The 26394-nt window shown below is 46.5% G+C and overlaps 1 protein-coding gene across 1 annotated transcript in view; it reads right to left on the bottom strand.

Moving 5' to 3' along the window:
• Window positions 1-3586: 3586 nt before the first annotated feature.
• The window catches only part of NIPA1 (NIPA magnesium transporter 1), a 34386-nt gene continuing 11578 nt past the window's right edge, over window positions 3587-26394 (bottom strand). Inside the window, exons 2-5 of the mRNA XM_037053814.1 lie at window positions 15205-15252; window positions 14105-14195; window positions 9127-9287; window positions 3587-7811 (exon numbers count right to left, since the gene is read on the bottom strand). Of these exons, the coding sequence (XP_036909709.1) occupies window positions 7300-7811; window positions 9127-9287; window positions 14105-14195; window positions 15205-15252 (812 nt within the window). The 3' untranslated portion in view covers window positions 3587-7299. The remainder of the gene's footprint in view (window positions 7812-9126; window positions 9288-14104; window positions 14196-15204; window positions 15253-26394) is intronic.

Below are 26394 nucleotides of genomic sequence, written 5' to 3'. Positions count from 1 at the left end.
TTATCAGGATGCTCAAGGAAGTTGGGGAAGGACAGATAAACTTGGTGAGAACTTCAACAATATAGGAAAGGACATGGAGAGCATAGAAAAAGCAGTCAGAAATGACGGATTCACTAACAGAAATGAAGCATAATTGAAAGGGAATCAACAGTGGAGTAGATGAAGCCAAGAATCAGGTCAGAGATTTGGAATATAAGGAAGCAAAAGACACAATCAGAACAGCAAAAAGAAAAAAGAATAAAAAAAATGAGGGTAGTGTAAGGAGCCTCTGGGACAACTTTAAGTGTATCAACATTCACATCGTGAGGGTGCCAAAAGAACAAAGGGAGCAAGAATTTTAAAACCTATCTTAGAAAAGAATGACAAAAGTCTGGCTGCTATAGCTCAGTGGATTGTGTGTGGGCCGTGAACCACAGGATCGCTGGTTTAGTTCCCAGTCAGGGCACATGCAGGGGTTGCAGGCCAGGTTCCCAATAAGGGACTTGTGAGAGGCAACCACACATTGATGTTTCTCTCCCTCTTTTTCTCCTTCCCTTCTCCTCTAAATAAATAAATAAAATCTTTTTTTTTAAAAGTCTTCATTTGCTTATTTAAAAAAAAAAAGAATGACAAAAAACTTCCCTAACCTGGTGAAAGTGCAGAGTCCCAAACAAGATGAACCCAAAGAGGCCCACACCAAGACACATCATAATTAAAATGCCAAAGGTTAAAGATAAAGAGAGAATCTCAAAAGCAGCAAGAAAAAAAGCAGTTAGTTACCTACAGGGGAGCTCCCACAAGACTGTCAGCTAATTTCTCAACAGAACTTTGCAGGCAAGTTGGGACTGGCCAGAAATATTCAAAGTGACGAAAAGCAGGGACCTATAGCCAAGATTGCTCTACCCAGCAAAGCTAGCATTCCGAATCAAAGGGCAGATACAGCATTTCCCAGAAAAGAAAAAGCTAAAAGAGTTCATCACCACCACCAAGCCCATATTACATGAAATGCTAAAGGATCTTTTTTAAGGACAGGGCAAAAAATACAAGCAATAAAATGACAACAAATACATATCTATCAATAATTGAATCTAAAAAAACAATATAAATGAACAAACAGAACAGAAACAGACTCATAGATACAGAGAACATTTTGACAGTTGCCAGATAGGAGGGGGTTTGAGGCTGGATGAAAAAGGTGAAGGGATTAAGAAGTACAAATTAATAGTAACAGAATAGACATGGGGATGTAAAGTAGAGCATAGAGAATATAGTTAATAATATTCTAATAAGTATGTATGGTGTTGGATGGAAACACGATTTATTGGGATGATCACTTAGTTATATAATGTCTAATAACTGGGGTTTACACCTGACACTAATATGGTATTTTATGTCAACTATAATGAAATGATTTAAAATAAAAAAGATTAATCACAATATTTCTGATGACAGACTATTCAATGTGTTCTAATTCTCTACTTTTCTATGTGCTTAAAAGATAATAAAATGTTGCTATACATTTCAAAAATATGTCAAAGGTATTAAGATTAAAATACAGGTGTTCTTTAATACCATCATTTGGTTGTATCAGAAGGTAATCACTATATGGTAAATGCCTTTAAAAAAAAAGGAAGGCACAGTTTTTTATCCTCACTGGATATGCTTATTGATTTTAGAGAGAGAGAAAGAGAGAGAGAGAAACATCAATGTGAGAGAGGAGATATTGATCAGTTTCCTCTGCCCCAGGCCCTAACTGGGGATCGAACCTGCAACCTTTTGGTTTGTGGGACAACGCTCCAGCCAATTGAGCCACCAGGGCAGGACTGGTGAATTCTCTTACCCATCGTGGGTTTCCTCCCTAAGATGAGCACAAGTGGACATTTTCTACATGGGGATGGAGCCCAGGGCTACTCACTGCTACAAAGCAAATGGGAAACACGTGATTGAGAAAATACCGCGAGATGAAACCGGAGACGCCACAAACATTTCAGACAAAGGGTAAAACGAACGAGCATTCAGCTAGAAATGTAATTTTATTTTTAAAACACATCCAGATTAATAAATATTGGAAAACTTAACAAATAGCCTTTTTATTTACATAAGGCAATTACATGCTATGCCTAGTTCTATACAGCAGGATGTAAGCAAGTCAGCCACTGACAAATGTATGAGCGTGGTAATTGGAAGCTCCCAGCACATTCACGTGAAAAACCTTTGATGCAACTCGTCCACATTTTACATTTTTTTAATCTCGTCTTCTTCCTCTCTTTCATGATTATGTTCCCTTTTACAAGAAAGTAACAGTTAATTTAAAAGACTCAGGAATGGTTCTTAAAAATAGCAACCTTAAATTTTTCTGAAGCACAAAAACAACGTGAAGGTGGGGGGCAAAGTATTCTAGCCTGATAAGTAAAAGAAATGCCAAACTTTGCAATGCCAGACCCTTTGGCACTAGCGGTCCAGGAGCGCTGGACCTTCACCTGGTGTCAGGTAGTTTGCTCTCGGCGGGGGCGGGGGGGGGGGAGGGGGGAGGGGGGAGGGGAGCGGCTGGAAAGCAGGAAGCTCAGCATCATTCATGACACACTGAACGCAACAGTCAATCTGGTTTGCAAGCCATTGAATCTCCTGCAGAACACACCTACGCAGGATGCCAAAGAAGCCTACCACTCCGTCCGAGTGTGACCATTCAGCGCTGCTTTCCAAGTCCCTGTTTAATCTCCGTTTTACAGCAGAGCCCATATTAAAATAAACAAAGAAGAAAACTTAAGCTTCATGGAATGACGCAAACTTCATTAAGCCAGCGCATCCCTTGCTTATTATTCAGTGCTCGAAGCTGCAGGTCCACAGCCTCGTCCTGAGCAGATGGGAGGCCCAGAGGAGCCAAGTGTCCCCAGGTCGCTCCCGAGCCATCCTGCACATGACACTATCACCCGAGGCTGCTGGCACCGGCTCAAGTACAAGCACCCTCGGACAGTCAATTTGGAGAATCAACCCAACCCTTTAGAGGTAGAGAAACTGAGGCACAGAAAGGTAAAGTGACTCACCTAGAGTTGCACAACTCAAGAAAAAATAGAGAAAAGAACAAATAAATCCTTCTCCCTGGTCATGCTCTGGGCCTATGATCTTATCCCAATGGCTTCATTACAAATAGATGTTATTTACATGATCCTTGTTCTATGGTGTATCAACTTTTTACTAGATGATTATTTTTTTGATGTATCAAGGTTACATATTCTTAAAATAGAATTCTTTTGTTGTATTTGTCAGCATGTGAGAAACTTGTATGAAAATAAATGAGTCATCGTATTGGGCCAAATCCTTTTTCCAATCACTATTATTCTTAATCTTCTCAGGTATACAATGGAGGTGTAAGAATCTGGCCAGATGTAAAAAATTACCAAAAACCCCTGGCTGGCATGGCTCAGTGGACTGAGGGCTGGTCTGCGAACCGAAGGGTCACTGGTTTGATGCCCAGTCAGGGCACATGCCTGGGTTGTGGGCCAGGTCCCCAGCAGGGGCATGCGAGAGGCAACCACACAATGATGTTTCTCTCCCTCTCTTTCTGCCTCCCTTCCCTCTCTGAAAATAAATAAATAAAATCTTTTAAAAAATTAAATCACTGAAAGCTAAAGGGCTGACCGTTAAAAATGATCAGCAGTACCAATGTGAGGTGGAAGTGAGAAAATCGAGGTATTTGATATGACAAACCGTTTTAGGGGTGACTGGTGTGTGCGAATGACCCTTCCCCTTTGCACTTGTGTTCACAGACCTCTAGCTATGAATGCAACACACGTGAAGAACTCACAGACACATCCTTGGAAGCAAGGCCCACGCTAAAGAGTGAATGTTGCATGTTTGGTCCCTGAGAAAGCAGAACACCGAGACTCCATCCAATCCTGCTCCTTGGGTGACCTGCGTCCTGCACAGTGAGGACAACTCCTGCAGACCACTGGGGCCTGGCAGACTGTCAGGAACGACGCTAAACAGAGCACGCTCCCCCGTTGCCTACTCAGTCCACGGCCACCCAAGCCAACATCAAGGTCGCATTAGCAAAGAGCCACGGGTGTGGATCAGCCGCTGATCTGAGCAGCGTTTACTCAGGTCTTGGAGATAAGTCGAGCAGCTTGGAAAAGAGGGATCTCTCCCAACATCAGGGGCCTGTGTTTGTCAATACCTCTGGCCCCGGGCCGGAAGTGGTGGTCCACACCTGGGAGACAATGCCCCTCTAGCACTTCATACCCATCTAGGAACTGTCCTCCAGAAGTGACCCCAGTAGCTACCAAGAGCTGACCTGTCAATAAGGACAATGAGAGGTGACCACATCCTGCAATGGCACTCTTTTCTAGCAGATGTGAAACCCAGAGAAGAACGAAGACCGACCTGCTAACTGCCAGAATGGACGTGTGCAAATAAAACCGAGGGCGACAAACTGGCTTGAAAGGTGGGAGCTGGAGTATTTCTTATTGCTGAACCGGGAGCAGTGGAAAGACCACGTGGGTGATGCTCCTCCCTGAAGTGCCCACTGTGGGCAGATCTTGCCCCACACGTGGCTGGGAGCTGACCGCCCCTGCCCCCAGGACCTTCTCCGCAGAGGGGTAGCCGCCCTGAGGAACAACTCAACCCCGGGGGCATCTTGGGGATGGGTTTGGGTGGACCCTTAATACAGTCTACACTTGATCAATGAGCAACCTTTTTAAATGCCCAGATTCTGATGAGAAAATAAGGGGTCATCCAAATTAGCAGAGAAATGTCTGTTTAAGTATCTATCCATAGCAAGTCTGCACATTGTGATCACAAACATTTCCGAGGCAGCTTGAAAACAAGCACACAGTAGGTATTTTTCTTAGTTTTATCAGAGAGAAAACCCAAAGGACAGGCTGACGATGAAAATGTTTTTTGTGTTTACTTCTGCAGACACCAGTTACCACTCCAGGCCTTCGCTGAAACTCTTGCTTCCAAACTTTTTTTCTTTGCAATTCCAAATGAATTATGAACTTGTAAGAGAAATACAGTAAAGTCAGAAGTCAAGGTTGACAATTAGGCTGTCAGAACTCTGGTCATGTCCACTGCTCTGAGGGTGGAGTGCCATGCATGAAATACCATGGGCATGTGACCTTGGTCCCACTGGAAGGAAAGCTGCATCTCCGACCAAGATAAAATGCTGACGGGACGTGAACTTGGGAAACCCACCTGGCCCGGGATCAGCAGCCCTCAAAGGAAGGTATGTTATTAATACTTTGAGGTTTTTGTTTTACTCTAAAAAAATCACAAGGATGATGATCCTGAAATGTCTTCTCTGAGTATCTGTGGTATAATTGCCAATGAAAATACGATAAGGAACACCAACTGAAGCATTTCAGCGAAGCTTCCTCGGCAAGTTGTAACAAAAACCACAACCAGTAACTTCCATAGGACTTGTACCTTTCTCAGGATAAGCGTATTGCCACGTGTATTCTTTCAGTTTCTCAAAGAGGAACCCTTACCTGGGGAACTATTTTTATGCCTAAAGGTAAACTAACATGGCTACATTATATTTTCAGACAGTTCAGTTCTGTAAATTAAGGCCTGCATTCCTTAAAATACTGAGATTAAAAAACAAACCTCTGCGAGCTGATCAAAAGAGTGAGGAACTTTTTGAGCATTTATTAACTATCAGTAAATATATATATTTTAAATGTTTAAATAATTTTGTTGCTGCTCTTAGTTCACGAATCACTGACAACCCATGACCGTCCCACGGACTTTTAATTCATAAACATGTTCTTTGCGCTGTGAGAGCATCACATTCTGCTTAGCCTCTTTGGTCAACACCCGAGGAAACGATTCCTTGGGTCTTTAGAAATGTTCTTTTCGGCTGGCAAAGCGTACTTTTTCTTTAGTGAATACCTTTCGTTGGGTATTGTCAGATTCCATGTTCTGCTTCAGCGAATCTCCATCGCCCCACCCGCCTTTCGCGCTGGTACAGCTCACTGTTTAGGCAAAACTCGGCACGAGAACCACGCAATACCTGGATGAAATAGCACTTCACTCTGCGCTTTGTTCCCTTTACTGCGCAGGGAAGGTTACTCCAAACAGACTAATGGTCTCTTTGAGCCACGTATCAGCATCATTAATGAATGGCTCTTCGGCATTTCAGAAGTTTTACAAGAGTCGGGCAAGTAGCTGTAGGGGACTCCGCCATCTCAAACAACAGGGGGCTGGCTAAGGGAATGGTCCTCATTTCTGCGGGAGGTTCCTTTGCATCTCCCTCTGTGTGCTGCCGTTTGGCCTCAGCCTGCCCGTGTCCCTTGGCTTGTTCCTGTTCCACAGGGAACTTCATATGTGCACGGCTGGGCAGTGACGCTCTGCTCTCACAGCCTGGAGATCAAGTTAAATAATTCATTTCTCCTGCATGGCCGCAGTGGTCGCTGAAAGAGAACGTGGGTATGCTTGATACTGGATCCCAGTTACGCAGACTGAATGCAAATAAAATACCTCATGCTACTAAGTCAACCGTCTTTAGTTGGACAAGAACTGCATGCTCATGGGGTCGATCTCTCTAATGTGTCTTCGGTCTTGACTCTTTTCCAGCAGACAAATATCCTGTCACTTATAACCGCTTGACACCTTTACGTGTTAAATAGTAAAACAGTAAAGTCATATACTCAAAGAGGTGGCGTGACTCTAAGCTAAGAGAACATACACACAATCAGAGTCAAATTAAGTGAGCAGCTCAAGTAGTAAAGGCACTGAAATTGACCGAGGCTGCAGAGTCCTCCCGGAGCACAGTGGCAGGACACTCCTCTCTGCAACCGCAGTCAGTGAGTGGGGGGTGGGGGAGGGGCAGTCAGCTCCTCAGGGGATGGGAAACAATGAAATGCATATGCCTCTTCAGTGGGCGAGGGTATGTAGGCTTAATGCAAAATAACACAACTACAGATGCATTTACTGTACAGAGTCAGGTTCCACACACTCCCTCCCATGTCCAACGTCATTGTCCCAGGAGGGACATCTGGCCTGTCAGGACTAACCACATAGAGCCCACCTCTGTTTTCTACTTAAGGAATGGTACAATGTTTGACAGGAAAGGGTATTCATGAAACCTTCCAGGTTCATGGCGATGCATGTGAGATTTCCGCTTAGAGAGATGACGCCCAGGGACCACGCAGCAACTTCTGGCCCGCAGAGGACCAGGCCCCCACCCTGTCCCCCAGACTCCACCCCGGCAGACGAGCAACTCTAGTCCCAGCGATTTGGGGTCTTATGTCCCTCCCGCCCAGTTAGGACCAGAAACCACATCCACTTCCCCGTTCCTCCCGTCAGCCAAGACCCCGCCGCCCCCTAGTCCGTTTTCACATTGGACTTGTTCATCTCGCCCAGGTTGAAGTTGAACTCCTTGAACACCTGGATGAGGACGATCCCCACGGAGACAGTAGTGAAGCCGCAGGCCATGCCCAGGAAGTCCACCAGGCCCACGTTGCTCCATTCCCGGAAGAGGATGGCGGAGGCTAGCAGGACCAGCGTGGTGAAGACCACGTAGTAGATGGCCCCGAACACGGACGAGTCGAAGCACTCCAGTGCCTTGTTGATGTATCTGAACTGGACGATGATGCTGCAGCCGAGCACGGCCAGGAGCACCAGGCACAGGCAGAGGGCCCGCTGGCTGGACGGGTTGTTGTGGAAGATGTCTTGGGCCGCCAGCCCGATGCCCTTGGTGGAAGGCACGGTGAAGCTCCCCAGCAGGGAGCAGATGCTGATGTAGACCATGATGTTGGTGGGCCCGTGCGCAGGCGCGATCCAGAAGATGAGCAGCAGCAGCATGAGGAGCACGATGCACAGGTAGCCCACGAACACTGGAAAACACAGGTCGTCCGGCGTTAGAGGCAGCTGGGCAAACTAGGCAGCTGGGTGCCCCTGTGTGTGCATCTGGGGGGGACACTGGGAAAGCAGGACGGAGACTGGGAACAGAGAGATGGACTGCACCCCACGGGCAGAAGCTAGGGGCCCCGGCATGTGCAGAGGGTTCCACCAGATCAAAATGCATCCCAGCCCTGGCTGGTGTGGCCCAGTGGACTGAGTGCCAGCCTGTGACCCAAAGGGTCACAGGTTTGAATCCCAGTCAGAGCACATGCCTGGGCTGCAGGTCAGGTCCCCAGCAGAGGCGCGGGAGAGGCAACCACACAGTGATGTTTCTCTCCCTCTCTCCCTCTCTCTCTAAAGATAAAGAAATAAAATCTTTAAAAAGTTTTCATGTTAGAGAAAAATATTCTGGCTGCCATTATGTCTTTATACCAAACTATTCAAACTAGACAAAATGTTTTTTTGTACAAGTCAGGACCTGCCTATAGTGGCAACACCCACATTCACCAAAAAGCAAAAGCCTTCACATGCACCGCTCTGACTGGTAGATAAAGGGCACCCAAGACTGGGTGCGCATTATACATGGGATTATTATACCCATGTATAAGGAGCATCCCTATTTTCCTTCAAAAAAGTTTTGGGGAAAGGGGAGCATTACACACGGCGAAATACCCTAAGTCCCTTGGGATGATCAGCTCTAGCTTTCTGACCTGTCATGTCTCTGTAGCGTAAGTATTTTGTCTATTACAGGAGGAAATAGATACCACAATGCTAAGTCTTCAGGCATGAACAGTTACAGTCTGGATAGCTTCACCGTGAATTCCCTTTTCACATCTTACAGACATCTCGTGGCCGTGTCCCTGCTGCTGCAAAGAGCCACGGGGGAGCCGGAGACACTCCATGGCCGGGACACACCTGTGTTGGTCAGGAACGCAGATGGTCTCCTGGAGGTAATGTCAAAGATTCTCTCCTTTTAGACCGGTATAATGATCCTAATGGTTGGTTTTGTACTGCACTTTTCAGAAAACTAAGTTATCGTGCATCAAAAATACATAGGAAAAAGGGAGACCTCTGTGGGGAGTGTTAAGATAAACCAAACTGGGTTACGGCTCTCAGACAGTGGCATACCAGGGGGAGGCGGGCCTGGGACGCAGGCGGTCCCCAACGTGCGGGCTCCGAGCTAACCCAGCAGGACGGCGCAGGTGCAAGAGGCAGGGGCACTCTGCACAGGACAGCAGAGGGTCTGGGGACACAGCACAGTGCCCTCCGGAGGCTCACATGGGACCCCTGCAGGCTATAAAGGGTCACCTGGATTGGTCAGCTTCTCCTCCAGCTCGGCCTGCGTGGTCACACTCTCGGATTTCGGGGAGTGGATGATCAGCACGACAGAGCCTGCACAGCTGAGCAGACACCCCAACTTGCCCAGGATGTTGAGCTTCTCCTTCAGAAGGTAAGAGGCTAAAATGGACCTTGGATTAAAAGAAGAGAAATCAAGAGTTGAAATCATACCATCAGACCTGTGACTACCCAATACAGTTACCTTAGAAAAGCCACATTCTTCAAAAAAGATTTTATTTATTTATTTTTAGAGAGGGGAAGGGAGGGAGAGAGAGAGGGAGAGAAACATCCATGTGTGGCTGCCTCTCCCATGCTCTCTACTGGGGACCTGGCCCACAACCCAGGCATGTGCCCTGACCGGGAATTGAACCAGCGACCTGTCAGTTTGCAGGCTGGCACTCAATGCACTGAGACAAACCAGCCAGGATAGAAAAGCCACGTTTTCTTTCAAAACAATTTTTTTTTTATTTTAAAGATTTTTATTTATTTATTTTTTTGGAAGGGGAAGGGAGGGAGAAAGAGAGAGAGGGAAACATCAGTGTATGGTTGCCTCTCGTGTGTCCCCCACTGGGAACTGGCCCACAACCCAGGCATGTGCCCTGACTGGGAATCGAACCTGCAACTGTTTGGTTTGCAGCCCATGCTTAATCCACTGAGCTACGCCAGCCAGGGATCAAAATTTTTTTTTATTGCCGACAGTATGAGGCTACATATTTTTCTTTTCTATTTTTTTTTTTTTTGGTGATAAAGAAAAGGAGTCTTTATTCAAATGCTTCACAATTTTGGAATAACAATTTTCCACAAGAATTAGTCACTCAGGCCTATCAGTTAAGGCTCAACTCTAACACCGGGGTTCTCCTAGCGTTCCCGGTTAGTTTTTAATTATCTTATTTCTATAGGGTTAGTTTACAAACTAAAACAACATAAGATACAAAAGCTATGCAATTTTGGAAGAACGACAGGGTTCTGCCTCAGAGCCTGTTCCCTCTACAACGGCCAAAGAAGAATAATCCTGCCACCCTCTGCCGGGCCGGCCTGGTCCAGGCTGTGCCCGGAGTTCCCTTCCATGCAAAATACAGTCTGTTGAGAAATGCAGGCAGCTATGGCACGGTCTCCCAGGCATCCCTGAGGAAGAAGAGAGCCTGAGAGGGGGCCACACTTTCTATATAGCTGTACTTCACTTTTGAGTTTGTAAGAGTGGAAAGATCAGAAATTTGTTGAACTCTATTCAACACAAACAGGGTTTCTGTATGAACTCTATGCATAGCCAGTGTACAGTGAATGTATACGCAGCTCGCTGTGGTGTTGCTCCGTGGGTATGAAATATACCAGAGTAGAAAAGTAAGCTTTTTTTTTTTTACAGAAAAGCCCACTCTGGCCTTGGTCCTTTTTAAAAGATTTTATTTATTTATTTTTAGAGAGAGGGGAATGGAGAGAGAAAGAGAGGAACATCAATGTATGGCTGCCTCTTGTGCGCCCCCTAGTGGAGACCTGGCCTGTAGCCCAAGTATGTGCCCTGAGCAGGAATCGAACTGGCAACTTTTCATCTTGCAGGATGACACCCAACCCACTGAGCCCCATGGGCCAGGGCAGACAACCTGGGCCTTTAGGATATCCTGAGACTGGCCACTGCCACATTCCTAGTGTAACACTGAAGGCAATCAGGGACCAGGAACATCTGCAAGGAGGCCGCCAGGCCAGATCAAACAGGATTGTTTCCTTTTTAATTCTCATTTTACAGATAAAGAAACTAAGCCTCAGGAAGGATTACTTTGAACCCAAGGCCACCAAGCTAACACGAGGTGACATTATGGTGGCAACACTCCTATGGTGCCCAGGCTGTCATCTTCTCCCTTATACCCTTTGTGTCTGTCCCTCAAGAGAGCCCAGCGGTGGTGCAGGGCATCAGCAAAGAGTCACTGAAAGAGCCAATGAGTGACATCAGAACACACAGCTGTGCATTAGTCCAGGGGCTCTCAGTAACTCTGCACAGGGGGGAACCAGAGGGCAGGGAGAGGGGGAGAGGGGGAGAGGGGAGAGGGGGGACTCTCAGGAGTAGAAGGAGGTGGGCCTGGAACCAGCCTGGGAGGTGGGCTCTGCCATGGTGGGGAGGAGCTGGTGTGCATGAAAACATAGGCAGAAACAAGCCTGGCCCATGAGGCTGTTAACTTAAATAAAAAGGCCTTTCAAAGGGAGTGGCAACACGCATGTACTGAGATCAGTAAGAACAGGTATTTGGGAAACAATGACTTAGGCAGAAGCCCAAATAGCGACCCTATCAGGGGACAAAGGTGACGCATATTTGTGTTACAGCCCTAAGGTTCCTGTACCCTAAGCTTCAAGAGAAAGGCCAGTATTCAGTAGGTCGGAGGTTTGCAGTAGGGAAAGGCTAGTTGGCAGAGAAGGCCTACTCTGAGAAGAGGGGAGAACTGGATCTGGCTGCTGTGGCTCAACGGACTGAATGCCAGCCTGTGAACCAGAGAGTCGTGAGTTCGACTCCCAGTCACAGCACATCCCTGGGTTCCTGGCCAGGTCCCCAGTAGGGGGCGCATGAGAGGCAACCACACAATGATGTTTCTCACCCTCTCTTTCTCCCTCTCTTCCCCTCCGCTTAAAAGTAAATGAATAAAATATTTAAAAAATAACTTTTATTGGGATCCTCAGTTAAAGGCAATGTTTTTATCCATAATAACGCCTCACTTTTTTTCTTTTTTTTTGACTGAGTGATGTCTTCTGAAGACTTGGAGCAGTGAACATTTCCGGTGAGGTGACTTAATTATCAAAGTCCATCAGAACAGTTCTTTGGAAATTAACCAGGCAAGGCATTTCCACACCTGCACTTAAATGTGCAATGTGCAAAGATCGCAGGGTTGGGTTGTTCGTTTGCCTGATTAATTTTCAGGAGAACGAATCAGACACTGAGGCTAAGGTCTGGGAAGCTGGAGTAATGATTCCCCAACGTGAGAACCACTCAGGCAACGCGAGATTTTGGGGGCCGACCAACATGCAAAATGATGTCAAGCCATGCATGATCTTAGCCTTATGTTTGGGTAAGGGCAGCATGCTATTGTAGAGACACATTTTCAAAGGTTCGCCCACGCAAAATATATTCATGCTTTTTAGACCAGAGACACTTAAAGCTTAAAAACACAAAATTAGATCCCTCATCATAGTCCTGGCAGGTTGGAGCATCATCCCATGAACTGAAAGGTCGTGGCTTCTCTCCGACATTGATATTTCTCTCCTTCCCTGCCCCCGCCCACCTCTAAAAATCAATAAGCAGCTCTGACTGGTGTAGCACAGTGGATTGAGTGCAGGTCTGTGAAACAAAGGGTCGCCAGTTCGATTCCCAGTCAGGGAACATGCCTGGGTTGCAGGCCAGGTCCCCAGTAGGGGGCGCGTGAGAGACAATCACACATTGCTGTTTCTCTCCCTCTTTCTCCCTCCCTTCCCCTCTCTCTAAAAGTAAATAAGTAAAATATATTAAAAAAATTTAAATAAAAATCGTAAGCATGCCCTTGGGTGAGGGTGGATAAATAAATTAATTAGTTAATTAATTAATTACTATATCCACCACAGATACACGTCTGCGCAAGGATTCGGGGTCTGTCTGGAACATGGCAGAAGATCAATGTTTAAATGAATGAGAACCTTGGGTTTTCTTTCTCTTCTATCACATCTTCATGATTTCTTCAAAAGCAAAACAGAATATGAGTAAGTTCACAGGAAGAGATGTGTTATTTAGTCCTTTCTGTGTAATAACATATAATAAAAAGATTCCATCTGTGACGTCAGGTGGTGACTGGGAGCCTTCAAGTCCCCTCTCCTCCTTTTTCCCATTTGCCCCACATGTGGGCAACCTGGTAAGAAGGCCTGAGCATGTGCACGGGTCCTGCTGTCCTCAGTCCCTTGGCAAGCCCCAGCCTGAGGGTGGGCACCCCTACCCAGCTCACCTCCTAACTCCAGTAAAAACCCAAAGCCCTGCTTCCTTCTGGGTTCACTCCAGACCAGGGGTGTCCAAGCTGCAGCCCCCCAGCCACATGAGGCCCAGGATGATAATGAATGCAGCCCAACTCAAAATCAGAAATTTACTTAAAACCTGCCTTTTGCTCATCAGTTTTCACTAGTGTTTGTGTATTGAATGTGTGGCTCGAGACAAGTCTTCTTTCCCCAGCGAGGCCCCCAGATGCCAAAACGCCAGACAGCCCTGCTCCAGACCACACCAGAGCCCTCTCTAGGGGTGTCCAGTTGCTGTTGACGCTGGTGAGATGTGAATTCTGTCGCACACCCAGTGGCGCCCAGGTGTGACTTGTCCCAACCTCCACGGTTTCCCAGGTTTGGGGGGCCACTCAGTGTCCAGCAGGAAGGGGTGGTAGGCACCCAAATAAAATACCAACTGACTAGTGTTGCTTAAGGGTTTCTCTGAAGCACTTCCCAAGGCACTGGGAAAACTCTAGTCTCTTGGATGTACGCTGGGGTAAAGTCAGAGAGTGACAGCATACCACTCGTGGATCCCCCGGAGTAACAGGACTCGAAATATACTAAAGCACATTTCTAAGACAAGGGTTAACAATTCACACAACTAAGTTTTAAGGAATAGCCCTGGATGGTGTGGCTCAGTGGACGGAGTGCCCGCCTGCAAACTAAAGGGTTTTTGGTTGGATTCCCAGTCAGGGCACATGTCCAGGTAGCTGCACAAGTCCTCAAGAGGGGGCGCGTGAGAGTCAACCGCATATTGATATTTCTCTCCCTCACTCTAAAAATAAATACGTAAAATTAAAAAAATAAATTTCTGAGGAATGAAACTAAATCACATAGAGAGCACTGAAGACCTGTCTTCCGTTACGATTTTCCTCTTAACTATTTGAACAGAAACATTGAAAATGAAAAGTTTCCATTTTATATATATGGCACATTAAAAACCAAAACACAGAACACCAGCGCTCACCCAAACGGCACTCCAAGGGCACCCAGGGGCGTCACCAGGACCGTGGGGACTGCTGTGTAAGCCAGGAAGTTTCCAATCTGGCCAACAGCCACTGTGAAGAGAATCACAGGATGTCATTTGAAATGACAGCGCTCTCTCCTATCAAGGGTTCAGAGTTGCATTTCGGGAGACTGGGCCTTGAACCAGCCACTTCATTTGAAGCCCTTTCCAGGGCTTGTGAGAAACCACTTGTTGCAGAAGACGCATCATTTGCATGTTTAAGGGCCCTGACTGCACTGGAGAGCAGCGCCCGCCCCCCTCTCCCCGCCTCATTGTCCTGATTGGTTGGGGAGCAGCCCTCGAGTCACTGTTCTGATTGGTTGGGGAGCAGTACCTGCCCCGCCCCCCCCCCCCCCCAGTTACGATGCCGATAGGTTGGGGAGTGGCTTCATCAGTCTCTGGAAATTCCCCGGCTAAACGCAGTGACTGACAGTGGGTGCAACACTGCATATTTCCACTCTCTCCCTGAAACCCCTGTTTTAAGACGGATCATGCCGGGCTCCCCATGTCCCTGAAATAGCCTGGGGCCTGCTCCAGTGTCGGCCGCTGGGCCGCACTGACACGGGACCGCAGGAGTGGCAGGGAGCGAGAGCTTAAATAACAGCTCCTCCGTGAAAGCCATCAAGTCTGCTAGGTCATTTCTCAACAAAAAGGCAACGTGAGACAAATGAACCTCGTGTTATTTCTAAAATTTCGCATGTCATTTTTATATTTAAAAGTTCTAAGTATATAAAGTGTGTTTTCGGTCATAGCACATGCTCTGGTCTTCAAGGCCGAGGGAAGAAAGCCGCCTTTGTAAAACCAATTGTGTTCAGCAAACACATGTAATTTCACCAAAGGCCAACAGCCGGACTGCGCGTGCGTAAGCAGGAGCTTTTTTTTAGTTTCCCTGGGCCCAGGAGAGTGCGGCCTGGGCTAAATTCAGGGCTAACTGTAGTCCCACCTCCACCAACGACCCCCTCACCGCCCCCCATCTCATCCTCCCCTGTCCCCCAGTCCTGCCAGGGGAATGACTGATCTTAAAGAAAGAAAACAAGCTCTTCACCACACAGGGTACTTACTTGCAATGGTGCCTGCCCACCACACGATGTCCGTTAAATAAGAGGTACCTATGAGAGAGCGACACAGAAATGTCAGGAAGGCAAGAAGCAAGAGGGTTACAAGCTGCATAGTGAAAAGAAGAACTACATGAAAACTAAAACTGAAAAGAACAGAATGCCCTGGCGGGATAGCTCAGCTGGTTAGAGTGTCGCCTGTATGCACCAGAGTTGTGGGTTCGATACCTGGTCCAGGCACACAGAAGAATCAACCAGTGAATGTATAAATAAGTGGAACAACAAATCCATCTCTCTTTCTCTCTCTAACATTGAATATATATTAAAATTTTTTTAAAGAATAATGAATGTCATACTGTAAACTCAGGAATCTTTTAAGTTAGTCTACAAATAGCAGCATCACAAGCCATTAAAGGGGGCAGATGCTTTTTGCAACCAAGTCAAGCTGACCCAAACAACAAACTGAACCTTTATGATTTGGGGTGCAGGGGTGCAACACCCCCCAGAGACACATATATTCATTGGAATAAAGTATTTTTAAATATAATCCTCACCTCAGGACATGCTTATAGATTTTAAAGGGAGGGGAAGGGATGGAGGGGGAGAGAGAGAGAGAGAGAGCCATCAATCAGTTGCCTCTCACATATGCTCTGACTGGGGATCAAACCCATGACATACGGTTTAAGGGAAGATGCTCCCACCAACTGACAGCCACCCATCCAGGGCTGGAGTAAAGTTTTATGTTCCTTTCAAATGAGATTTGTTCTTCAAAGTCCAATTTTCTCATGCATTTACTATAACCAATTCATACAAAATTATTTTATAGGTTACTCGGCATAATTCAGAACCTTTCTGGGGTGGCTCTTTGCCAACTATCGGTGCAGCACGCCTGCGCCCTCCCTAGGTGATGGGACATTTGCCGAGTCCCCTGCACTCCCTTCAGTCCACGATAGCTGTCCCACTTCCTGCTGGGTGACAGTGCCTTCAGCAAGAGAGTCTCCCTGCCTCTAAGACACACCTTTGTCCTTCAGGTATGTCAAAATGCTTCTTGTCATGGAGGTTTCTTTCCATTCAGGGTAAAGTACCTACTTCTGATTGAACGTTTTAATTCTCGGTAATTTGAAGTGATTACCGAAGGAAGCCAGCCTGCCACACTGAGGAGCAGAGCTATAGCCCTGATGGTAAGTACTTAAAAAACAAAGTGACCAAGTGGGAGGAACGGCTGTGTCACAATGTCACTGTTTGGTGACCTCACATGAACAAGCGACTTAAGGCAGGAAGCATCAATGAGCAGTGACAGGAGTGGGTGAACGGCGGTGGAGGAGCAGCACTGTCACGTGGTCTCCCTGAGTCAGCTCCACTGGTTTGTCAGTAATCATAAAAAGAAAAAGTCATCCTTTTTTTGAAGATTTTATTTATTTGTTTTTAGAAAGAGGGGAAGGAAGGGAGAGAGACGTCAGTGCATGGTTGTCTTTCTCACGCCCACAATGGGGGACCCAGCCCACAACCCAAGCATGTGCCCTGATTGGGAACCGAACCAGCGACCTTTCAGCTTGCAGGCCAGCACTCAACCCACTCTGGCATACCAGCAGGGGCAGAAAAAGTTATTTCTATCGTACTTGCAAACTCTGACAGACACCACCTTAACCCAATGGCCAAAGCTAACAGCATCAGCAAAAGCACAAACAAGCGTCCTGTGCCTCAGAGGTCACTGGGGAGGGCACAGTGTCACCTTGGCGGTGTCTGTGCCAAAGTGCATCACTTGTATCTAATCAGGAGGAAGCTGAGACTGTCTAGGAATTAGCTGGCCTGTACCCTTCTGAAACAGTGAGGTCATGAAAGACACAGGAAGGCTAAAACTTGTGGCCGAGGGCAGAGGACTAAGGACTCTGGTGATTAAACACGATGCACGATGCCCAGTGGGAGACAGGCCAGTATTGGCAATGGGCCTAGTTTGAGCCGGCGGACACGTGGCCAGGGGACAGCACTCGGCCAACAGCACCCTCTGCTGGGCAGCGGCACCCGACCTGGAGGAGAACCACTCGCGGGCACCCTCACCACTCGCGGGCGCCCTCACCCGGAGCGGTGGCCCTGGGGCTACAGGTACCTCTGCCACGGCCTGGAGCTCTGCCTCCGCTGACAGCCTCCAGCAGGAGGGGGCGTGGCCCCGGCAGCCGCTCCCGTCCTCCTCAGTGTGTCTGCCACAAATGTGATCCACACCGCCCGGTGAGGGACAGCCTACAGCTGAGTCTAAAATGCGCCCAGTTCGCCCTGTGGAACGGAGCACAGAGTTCACATGAATCCCTGGGTGTGCTAACCGCACCGTGTCTGTTGAAGAGGGTGTCCTGCGCCCGTGCACGCTGGGCCTTTAAGAATGAAAGACCATAAGCCCTGGCTGGTGTAGCTCAGTGGATTGAGCACGGGCCTGCGAACCAGAGAATCGCGGTTCGATTCCCAGTCAGAGCACATGCCTGGGTTGCAGGCTGGTTCCCTGCAGGCCAACTCCCAGCAGGGGATGCGCGAAAGGCAACCATAAATTGATGTTTCTCTCCTTCCCCTCTAAAGTTTTTTAAAAAAAAAAAGAATGAAAGACCATGAGTCCAAAAAAAAAAAAAGAATGAAAGACCATGAGTCCACGTCCAGAACACGGGACGTCCAGAACACGGGTGTGAGGAAGTTCGTGGGCCAGGTCTTTAGCAAAACAGCCCTAACCAGTAAATCAAGTAGTAAATCAAGTATTAAAACACATTTGCTAAGTCTCTAGAATTTGTCTGAAGAGTATACAGTCCACCAAGACACATTTATTCAAGAAAACCTACTAAATATCAGTACGAACAGTGAGTTGAGTCTCTAGCACAGAAGCTTAGAGGGGCTCATCTCCCACGGGCAGAGAGAGGCCTCCTCACTAAACAATAGCCCTGGCTGGTGTGGCTCAGTAGATTGAGCACTGGCCTGGGAACCAAAGGGTCGCTGGTTCAATTCCGTCAGGGCATGTCCCTGGGTTGTGGGCCAGGTCTCCAGTAGGGGGCGCATGAGAGGCAATCAGCCACACATTGATGTTTCTCTCCCTCGGTTCCTCCCACCCTTCCCCTCTTTAAATAAAAACAAGCAAACACCAGAAATGGGGAGAGGAATCAGTGTCCACAGACGTTACCGTGTACTACCCGTGTACAAAGTGAGCAACAGAAAACCACGAGCCAAAAAAAGAAAAGAAACAATTAAAAAATTAGCGCAAGACTTGAACAGACCTTTCTCCAAAGAAGATATTTAAAACAATGGCCCTGGGGGGGCGGGGGCGGGGCAGGGAATATAAAACAGAAAACTGTACTTGAATAAGAATTAAATTAAAAAATAATAATATTAAAAAAAAACAATGGCCAAAAGCACATGAAGAGATGCTCAACTTCACTGATCATTAGGGAAATGCAACTCAAGGCTATGAGGAGAGATGAGGAGAGAGCAGGTGACATTCATTAGGACGACCACTCGCAAACAGAAAACAGGCGTGGTAACCATAGACATGAAGATAGACATGACATGAAGATAGACATGAAGATCACTTGGCGGGTCAGCAACAGGGGAATGGGAGGAGGAGAAGGGGGGAGAAGGTGCAGAGAATAGGTAGCATAGAGGGTAGGTAGAAAATAGAGGGGTGGGCAAGAATAGTAGGGGGAATACAGAATCTAAAGAACTTGCAACACGTGAACATAAACTAAAGGGGGGAATGGTGGGGGAGGGGGTGTGCAGGGTGGAGGGGAATGAAGGGGGGGAAATGAGACAACTGTAATGGCATAATCAATAAAATATATTAGAAAGAAAACAGGCATGGGGGACGCCGTGGAGCCACTGAACCCTCTGCAGGCATCAGTGAGAATGGAAAACTGCATGGTAGTTATGCAGTTATAGAATCGCCATATAACTCAGCAACTCCACTTCTGGAACTAAAAGTATTGACCCGAACATCTACATTCGCACTCCCATGCTCACGGCAGCATTATTCACAAAAGGCAAAAGGGGCAAACTATCCAAGTGTCCATGAATGAATGGACAAACAACTGGACAAAATACAATGGACTTGCTCTTTTTTAGTTTAGGCAAAATAGTAGTAGTAAATGGTGTAAGATGGGCTATTCATCAGCCTTGAAAAAGAATGAAATTCTGACACATGTGACAACATAGGTGAACCTTAGAGGCAAAATGCTAAGTGACATAAGCCAGTAAAAAGGGACAACTCTTCCCTGAGTGCCCTTTTATGAGGTCCCTGCAGGAGTTGCACTCAGGGGGACAGACTGTAGCACTGTGGTCACTGGGGGCGAGGGATGGGAGTGGGGAGTTACTGTTCAATGGGTTGTAATTCAAAACGGAATTATAAAAAGTTCTGAAAATGAATACTGATCACGTTTACACAACAACATGAACGTGCTTAACACTTATTGAACAGTACAATCAACTAGAAATGGTTAAAGTGGTAAGTTTTAGGTCATGTATATTTTACCACATACACACAAAAAATAGCTTAAGACATAGAGGCCTGCCCTGGCTGGTGTAGCTCAGTAGATTGCATGCTGGCCTGTGAACCAAAGGGTTGTGGGTTCGATTCCCAGTCAGGGCATATGCCTGGGTTTGTGGGCCAGGCCCCCAGGAGGAGGCGTGCAAGAGGCAACCACACATTGATGTTTCTCTCTCTCTGTTTCCCTCCATATTCTCTCTAAAAATAAATAAAATCTTTAAAAAAAGAAAAGAAACAGAGGCCTAATAATGTTAAGTTCTACAGCTCTCTGTCATTGTGAGGTACGGGCTGCTGAGCCTGCTGCACCTGAATCACAAACCAAAGGCACATGGCCAGGGAGCTTCAGTGTCTGCAGCTCGCCCTGCACTGATGCTGTTGCCTTGAAAGCGGACCTCTGGTCTTTCCTGCAACCTGGGTGCTATTCAACTTCAGGAGCAGCAGGTGCTGGCTGAGGCCCCGGTTTCGGATCAGGCCACCCTCACACAGTGCTTTCGATGTGAAAGCCTTGTCTTTCAAAATGGCATCTTTTTGCTGTTCAAGAAGATGGGCCTCAGGACCATTCTGCAGAGATTTCTGTATCTTCACGTTCCCGACGGTTTGTCTTCACCTTTTGTCCTCCTAGGTCTCCAAGGAGTTAAGGGGGACCAGGAAGAAGCAGGGCAAGTTCTTCTGCTCATTCTGCACATTTGGAATGAGAAACATTTTATGTTCATCAATAAGCTATTACTATTGTTTACTGATGTTACGATTACAGATACAATTTTCTTGTTCTTTTCTGATGTGCATGAAAGAGAAGCAAACAATGCAAGATGGACTATAAGTAGGTGCTTGAGCCAGGTGTAAAAGTCCACGGAAAAGGAGTGCTGAGGGATGGTACGGTCGGGTAACAATAAAAACCAGAGCTGAAAATGGATTACAAGACACACAAAGACACAGAAAGAAGTAACATATATTACATGTACAAAACAAAGAGAACACATGCAGACAGCAAACTGTCTGAGAGAGGGCCTGGATGTCAGATTAACAAAATTGCAAACCAGTAATTCAAAATGTGTTCAGCCCTGGCTGGTGTGACTCAATGGATTGAGTACCGGCCTCCAAACCGAAAGGTTGCTGGTTTGATTCCCACTCAGGGCACGTTCCTGGGGTTGTGGGTCACGTCCCCAGTAGGGGGCGTGCAAGAGGCAACCACACACTGATGTTTCTCCCTTTCTATCTCCCTTTCCATTTCTCAATAAATAAATAAATAAATAAATAAATAAAATCTTTAAAATGAGTGGTAGGCTGGGCTACAAAGAACTCAGGGATGGGCAAAGGGCAAGTTTTTGGTCTCCCTTTTGTTCAAGGGTCCAGGTCAGTTCAAAATGTCTCAGGTTTCAGGAAATGTATTCGCACTGCCCAGGAGCTTCCGAAATCCAGCAAAAGGTCACCCTCCTCTTTGAAGCCAGGATTAGGCAAAATTTTCCTCCTCCTGTGGACATGAAGTCCGTCAGATTTTCTGTCTGGATGTCTGATGCACACCCCTGGCTGTAGATCAAAGCGAAGCTCCTCCAGGTGGCCCCAAAAGGCCTCGGTCCAGGAGCGCCCCCGCGCTCTGCCCTAAAGGCAGTCCATGGCTTGGCTTGCCCACCCACCCGTGCCCAGCCCCTCCCTGAGCTGGCTGCCCCAGGCCCCTTCAGACACTCCCAGCTGTCTCTGCATTTCATATTGGCCCTCGGCCCATCATCGATAGATATTTTTCTCTTATGCCCTAAAACCACTTGGTTTAGTTACAGTGGCACCTTCAATATCACTGACCTAACACCCCCAGGAGACATCTGTTCAAGCCTACGCCTCTGTGTCCACTCTTCCCAGAGGACACCTGGGACTCAAGCCCTCTGGCCTCAGGAAGAGTAGAGAGCCGCAGAATCATGGGGCATGGAGGGGTTTTCTCCTGTGTGTCTACTCTCCGGCCACCCCGCCTCCACTCCTGGGGGTGGGCTGCGGAGCGAGCGAGAGTGAAATTCTGGCTAAATCCTCCTGCTGGAAACCTTGGGGGTCAGCTGAGAGCTGTTTATGACAGCTGAACTATAAGACAAAGAAGCGCTGTGCAAACACAAGAGGGACTTGTCGGGCTGGGGGTGTCAGCTGGCAGGGAAGCCCTCCATCCACGGTGCAGTGAACCTCCAGCTTCGTGGAAAATGGGCATCAGAAATGTCCTTAGAATATGACTTTCTAGCACAAAAATACAGACTATCACCTAGTTTATTTGCCTTCTGATTACAGAGAAAGTGTCCGCATGCCCGTGTGCTCCCGATAACAGAAGTCACTTTGAACTGCAAAGCAAGAATGGGTCACTAGGTCCTTTCCTAATCCAGGAGTGCCGTGATTTTCCTTTAAAACATGTGTAAAAAGATGCTATATAATTTGTCCAAAGTTCTTACAAAATGACTACAAATCAAGGAATTTTCCTTTCTGATACCACCACAAGTGACGTGAGGGTATGAATTCAAATCAACGCGAGCACTGGTACTCAGGAACCTGGGAATGGATTTAGTACTTGAAGTCCTTTTGTGTAATTAGATATGGAGAAGTTATTTTCCTAAAGAAATACATACTTTGGGGAGATCCCTTTTAGTTGCTAGGTTGAGATGCTACTGGATTTATGTGCTGTTCAATAAAGCCAATTAGATCTTAGAGGGGAAAAAAGACATGGTTTTGCAATCCTGAAAAAGATGAACAAAGTTGTAGGAGTTACACTGGCTGATTTTAAGGTTTACTATAAAACTACACAACTCTGGCTGATGTGGCTCAATGGATTGAGCTCCAGACAGCAGATCAAACGGTTGCAGGTTTGATTCCCAGTCAGGGCACATACCTGGGTTGCAGGCCAGTTTCCAGCAGGGGAAGCACAAGAGGCAACCATACATTGATATTTCTCTCCCTCTCTCCTTCCCTTCCCCTCTAAAGATAAATAAATAAAATCTTTGGAAAAAATAACTACATAATCAAGACAGTATGATATGGGCAGGGGAAAGACAGACACAATAACACAGAGAAGAGTTCAGAAACAGATGGACATATCACAGAGTACAGAGAGAAGCATCAGTCCCTTCAAATGTGCTGAACCAGGTGGGTATCAGCAGGGCAGACACCAAACCTTGATTCACACTCAGGCATACACAACGATTAGCTCAAGACAGCTGACGGACGTGAAGGTTAAAGCTTAAGCCATCAATCTCCTTGAGGATAACACAGCAGGCCATTTGACCTAAGGAGACAAAGATTTCTTCAGCAGAAATCAAAAAGGAACACCCACAGAGAAAAAAAAAGTTAGACTTCATCGATACAATTTCCGCTCTTCCAAAGGCACCACGAGGAAAATAAAAAGACATGCCACAAAGAAAACAGTTGCAATCACCATAACTGACAAAGGACTTGTATCAGGAAACAGACACACACAGAGCCAATCAGTAATAAACAGACACAACCCAATAAAGTGTAGGTAAAAGTCTTCAAAATACACCTCACAAAAAAGCATACAAATGGCTGATAAACTCATTAAAAGATGCTCAATACAATTAGGTATCAGGGAAATGCACAATGAAATCACAGGGAGACAGACACCTCTGTACCGCCAGAGAGGCTAAAATTAAAGGGATGACAACAGCAGATGTGGACAGTGGTGTGAAGCGCTGAAACTCTCCGCATTGCTAATGAGTGTCAAGTGGTGAGATTACAGTGGGAAATGTTGAGAAGCTTCTTAAAACTTAATTATACACCTGCTCATGATCCAGCACTGTTACTCTAACGCATTTACCCAGAAGAAATAACATTAAGCCTTAAAAAGAATTATATCAGAATTGTCAAAGAGCCCTGGCTGGTGTGGCCCACGGACTGCCTTCAGGGCAGAGCGTGGGGCGCTCCTGGACCGTGGCCTTTTGGGGCCACCTGGAGGAGCTTCACTTTGATCTACAGCCAGGGGTGTGCATGAGGCATCCAGACAGAAAATCCGACGGACTTCATGTCCACAGAAGGAGGAAAATTTTGCCTCATGATGGCTTCAAAGAGGAGGGGGACCTTTTGCTGGATTTCAGCAGCTCCTGGGCTGCTGAAGGAGCAGCTTCACGGGCCTGTGAAGCAACGGGTCACGAGTTCGAATCCCAGTCAGGGCACATGCCTGGGTTGTGGGCCAGGTCCCCACTAGGGGGCACACAAGAGGCAATGACACACTGATGTTTCTCTCCTTTTCTTTCTCCCTCCCTTCCTCTCTCTCTAAAAATAAACAAAATCTTTAAAACTGCTCAAAGAAAAGACTAAAAAAAACCAAATGCCCTGTCTGAGGAATTCAAAGCATCATCCCCATGTGCTAAGACTGTGGGTTTGATTTTTGATCAGGGCACATACAAGAATCAACCAATGAATGCATCAATAAGTGGAACAACAAATCAATATTTCTCTCTCTAAAATAAATAAATTAAAAATGAGGCCCTAGCTGGTGTAGCACAGTGGACTGAGTGTGGGCTTGCAAACCAGAGGATCGCAGTTCAATTCCCAGTCAGGGCACATGCCTGGGTTGCAGGCTAGTTCCCAGCAGGGGACACAAGAGAGGCAACCATACATTGATGTTTCTCTCCCTCTCTCCTTCCCTACACCTCTAAAGATAAATAAAATCTTTAAAAAAAAAGAAACTACACTTTTATTTAAAAAAAAAGTGAAAGAATTGTCACTGTACCTTTATTCAAACAGCAAAATTTGGAAACAACCAAATATGGCTATTACTAGGAGAATAAATACGCAAATTGTGGGTGATTTGGACAACGGAACACTACTCAGCAATATAAGGAACATACTACTGATAATTAATGATGATGAGTCTTCAAAGTATGCTCAGTCAAAAAAAAGTAGACACGAGAAAATACATACTGTAATATTCCATTTGTATGGAGTTCAAGAGCAGGCAAAAATGATTCACTCTGCAGATGAGCAAAGGGGAGCGGGAGCTCTGGTGGGGGCTCTGTTTAGGTGCTGGCAGGAGTCAATTTCCCTACTGGGGTGTTGGTTACAGAAGTATACAAGGCCTGACTGCAAAAAGTGCAGCTCTCATCGTTCATACAGTGAGAACAGTTTGCCTGACATGGATGCAACCTGGAAGCCAAGGAGAGTGGACTGGAATGCGCATGCGTGAACAATGAGCCTTCACTATACTCCTCAGTGGGGGTGGCGGACATGGTTGAGTGAGCATGTGTACTGTGTGGCCATCGCATTCAAAATGACTGAGTGAGTAGAGCAATGAATTTGCATTAAATTCTGTGTTAAGCTTGAACATTCCTCAGAGGAAACTATTTGGGTGATTCAGAAGGCCGCAGAGATGGGCAACTGGTGATTGGCAGCTTTATCACGCCAACATGCCTGTTCACACATCACATCTCATGCAGAGTTTTTTTGTGAAACGTCAAAGCATCCAGGCAACTCAGGCCCCTAGATCCCAGATTCGGCACCCTGTGAGTTCTGGGTTCTCCCGAAATTACAGTCACCTTTGATGAGAAGAGAAGAGATTTCAGAGCATCAATGAGACTCAGAAAAATACAAATAGGCAGCTGACGGCGACTGGGAGAACCGTGTGTGTGAGGTCCCAAGGCGCCTACACTGAAGGGGACTGAGGTGTCATTGTCTTATGTACAATGTTTCTTCTGATATCTTGTATCTTCTTTAATAAATGTCTCTCTTTTTCATATTACATGGCTGGATACCTTCTGGACAGACTGCATCCTATTTCTCAAAACTCATTAAACTATATCTTTAAGATCTGTGCAGCTTACTCTATGTAATTCTACTCCAATATATATATTTTTAAGAAATAGTTTCTAAACAGTAGCTAAACTGCTAGCAGGCCACACAATGCTGAGCATAATGCAATGACGGGTGTGATCGAATTTCTCCCAGTTGCTACGGGAAATTCCATTCTTTGTTCCAAAGGGTAAGTAAGAATCCAACACAGGTGGACACATTCTCTCTCCCTACCCTGTAATAATGTGCCCTCAGCCATGACTGCAAGAAAGAAACTGAGGCCCTGGCTGGTGTGGCTCAGTGGATTGAGGGCCAGCCTGCACACCAAAGGGTCACTGGTTCAATTCCCAGTCAGGGCACATGCCTGGGTTGCGGGCCAGGTCCCCAGTAGGGTTTCAAGAGGCAGCCAGCCACACTTTCATGTTTCTCTCCCTTTCTTTCTCCCTCCCTTCCCCTCTCTAAAAATAAATAAATAAAATCTTTAAAAAAGAAAAAGAAAGGAACTGAGGCAGAGGAAAAATATCTGGAATTCATGTTTGTATTTTCACTACACTTAAATATGAGCATAATTCTTTCTTTTTAAAAATTACTTTTTAAATCCTCACCTGAGGATATGTTTTTATTGATTTTTTTAGGGAGAGAAAGGGAGGAAGGGAAGGAGGGAGAAGGAGGAGGGGAAGACAGAGAAACATTGATTGTTGTCTCCCGTATGCGCCCCTAGTGAGGATCGAACCACAACCCAGGCATGTGCTCTGACCAGGAAATCGAAGCCGCAACCTTTCAGTGTATGAGGTGATGCTCCAACCAACTGAGCCACCTGGCCAGGGCTGAGCATGCCTCTTTCAACCATTGCTGGTGGGAATGCAAATAGTGTGATGTTCCTGGAAATCAACTTAACTATATACATATTTAATGAA

The sequence above is a fragment of the Sturnira hondurensis genome, unplaced genomic scaffold (assembly GCF_014824575.4).
Source record: "Sturnira hondurensis isolate 20B ecotype Veracruz unplaced genomic scaffold, ASM1482457v3 Scaffold0007865, whole genome shotgun sequence".
NCBI lineage: Eukaryota > Metazoa > Chordata > Mammalia > Chiroptera > Phyllostomidae > Sturnira > Sturnira hondurensis.
The sequence above is the reverse complement of the archived record's forward strand: the minus strand, read 5'-3'. Positions and strand labels throughout refer to the sequence as shown.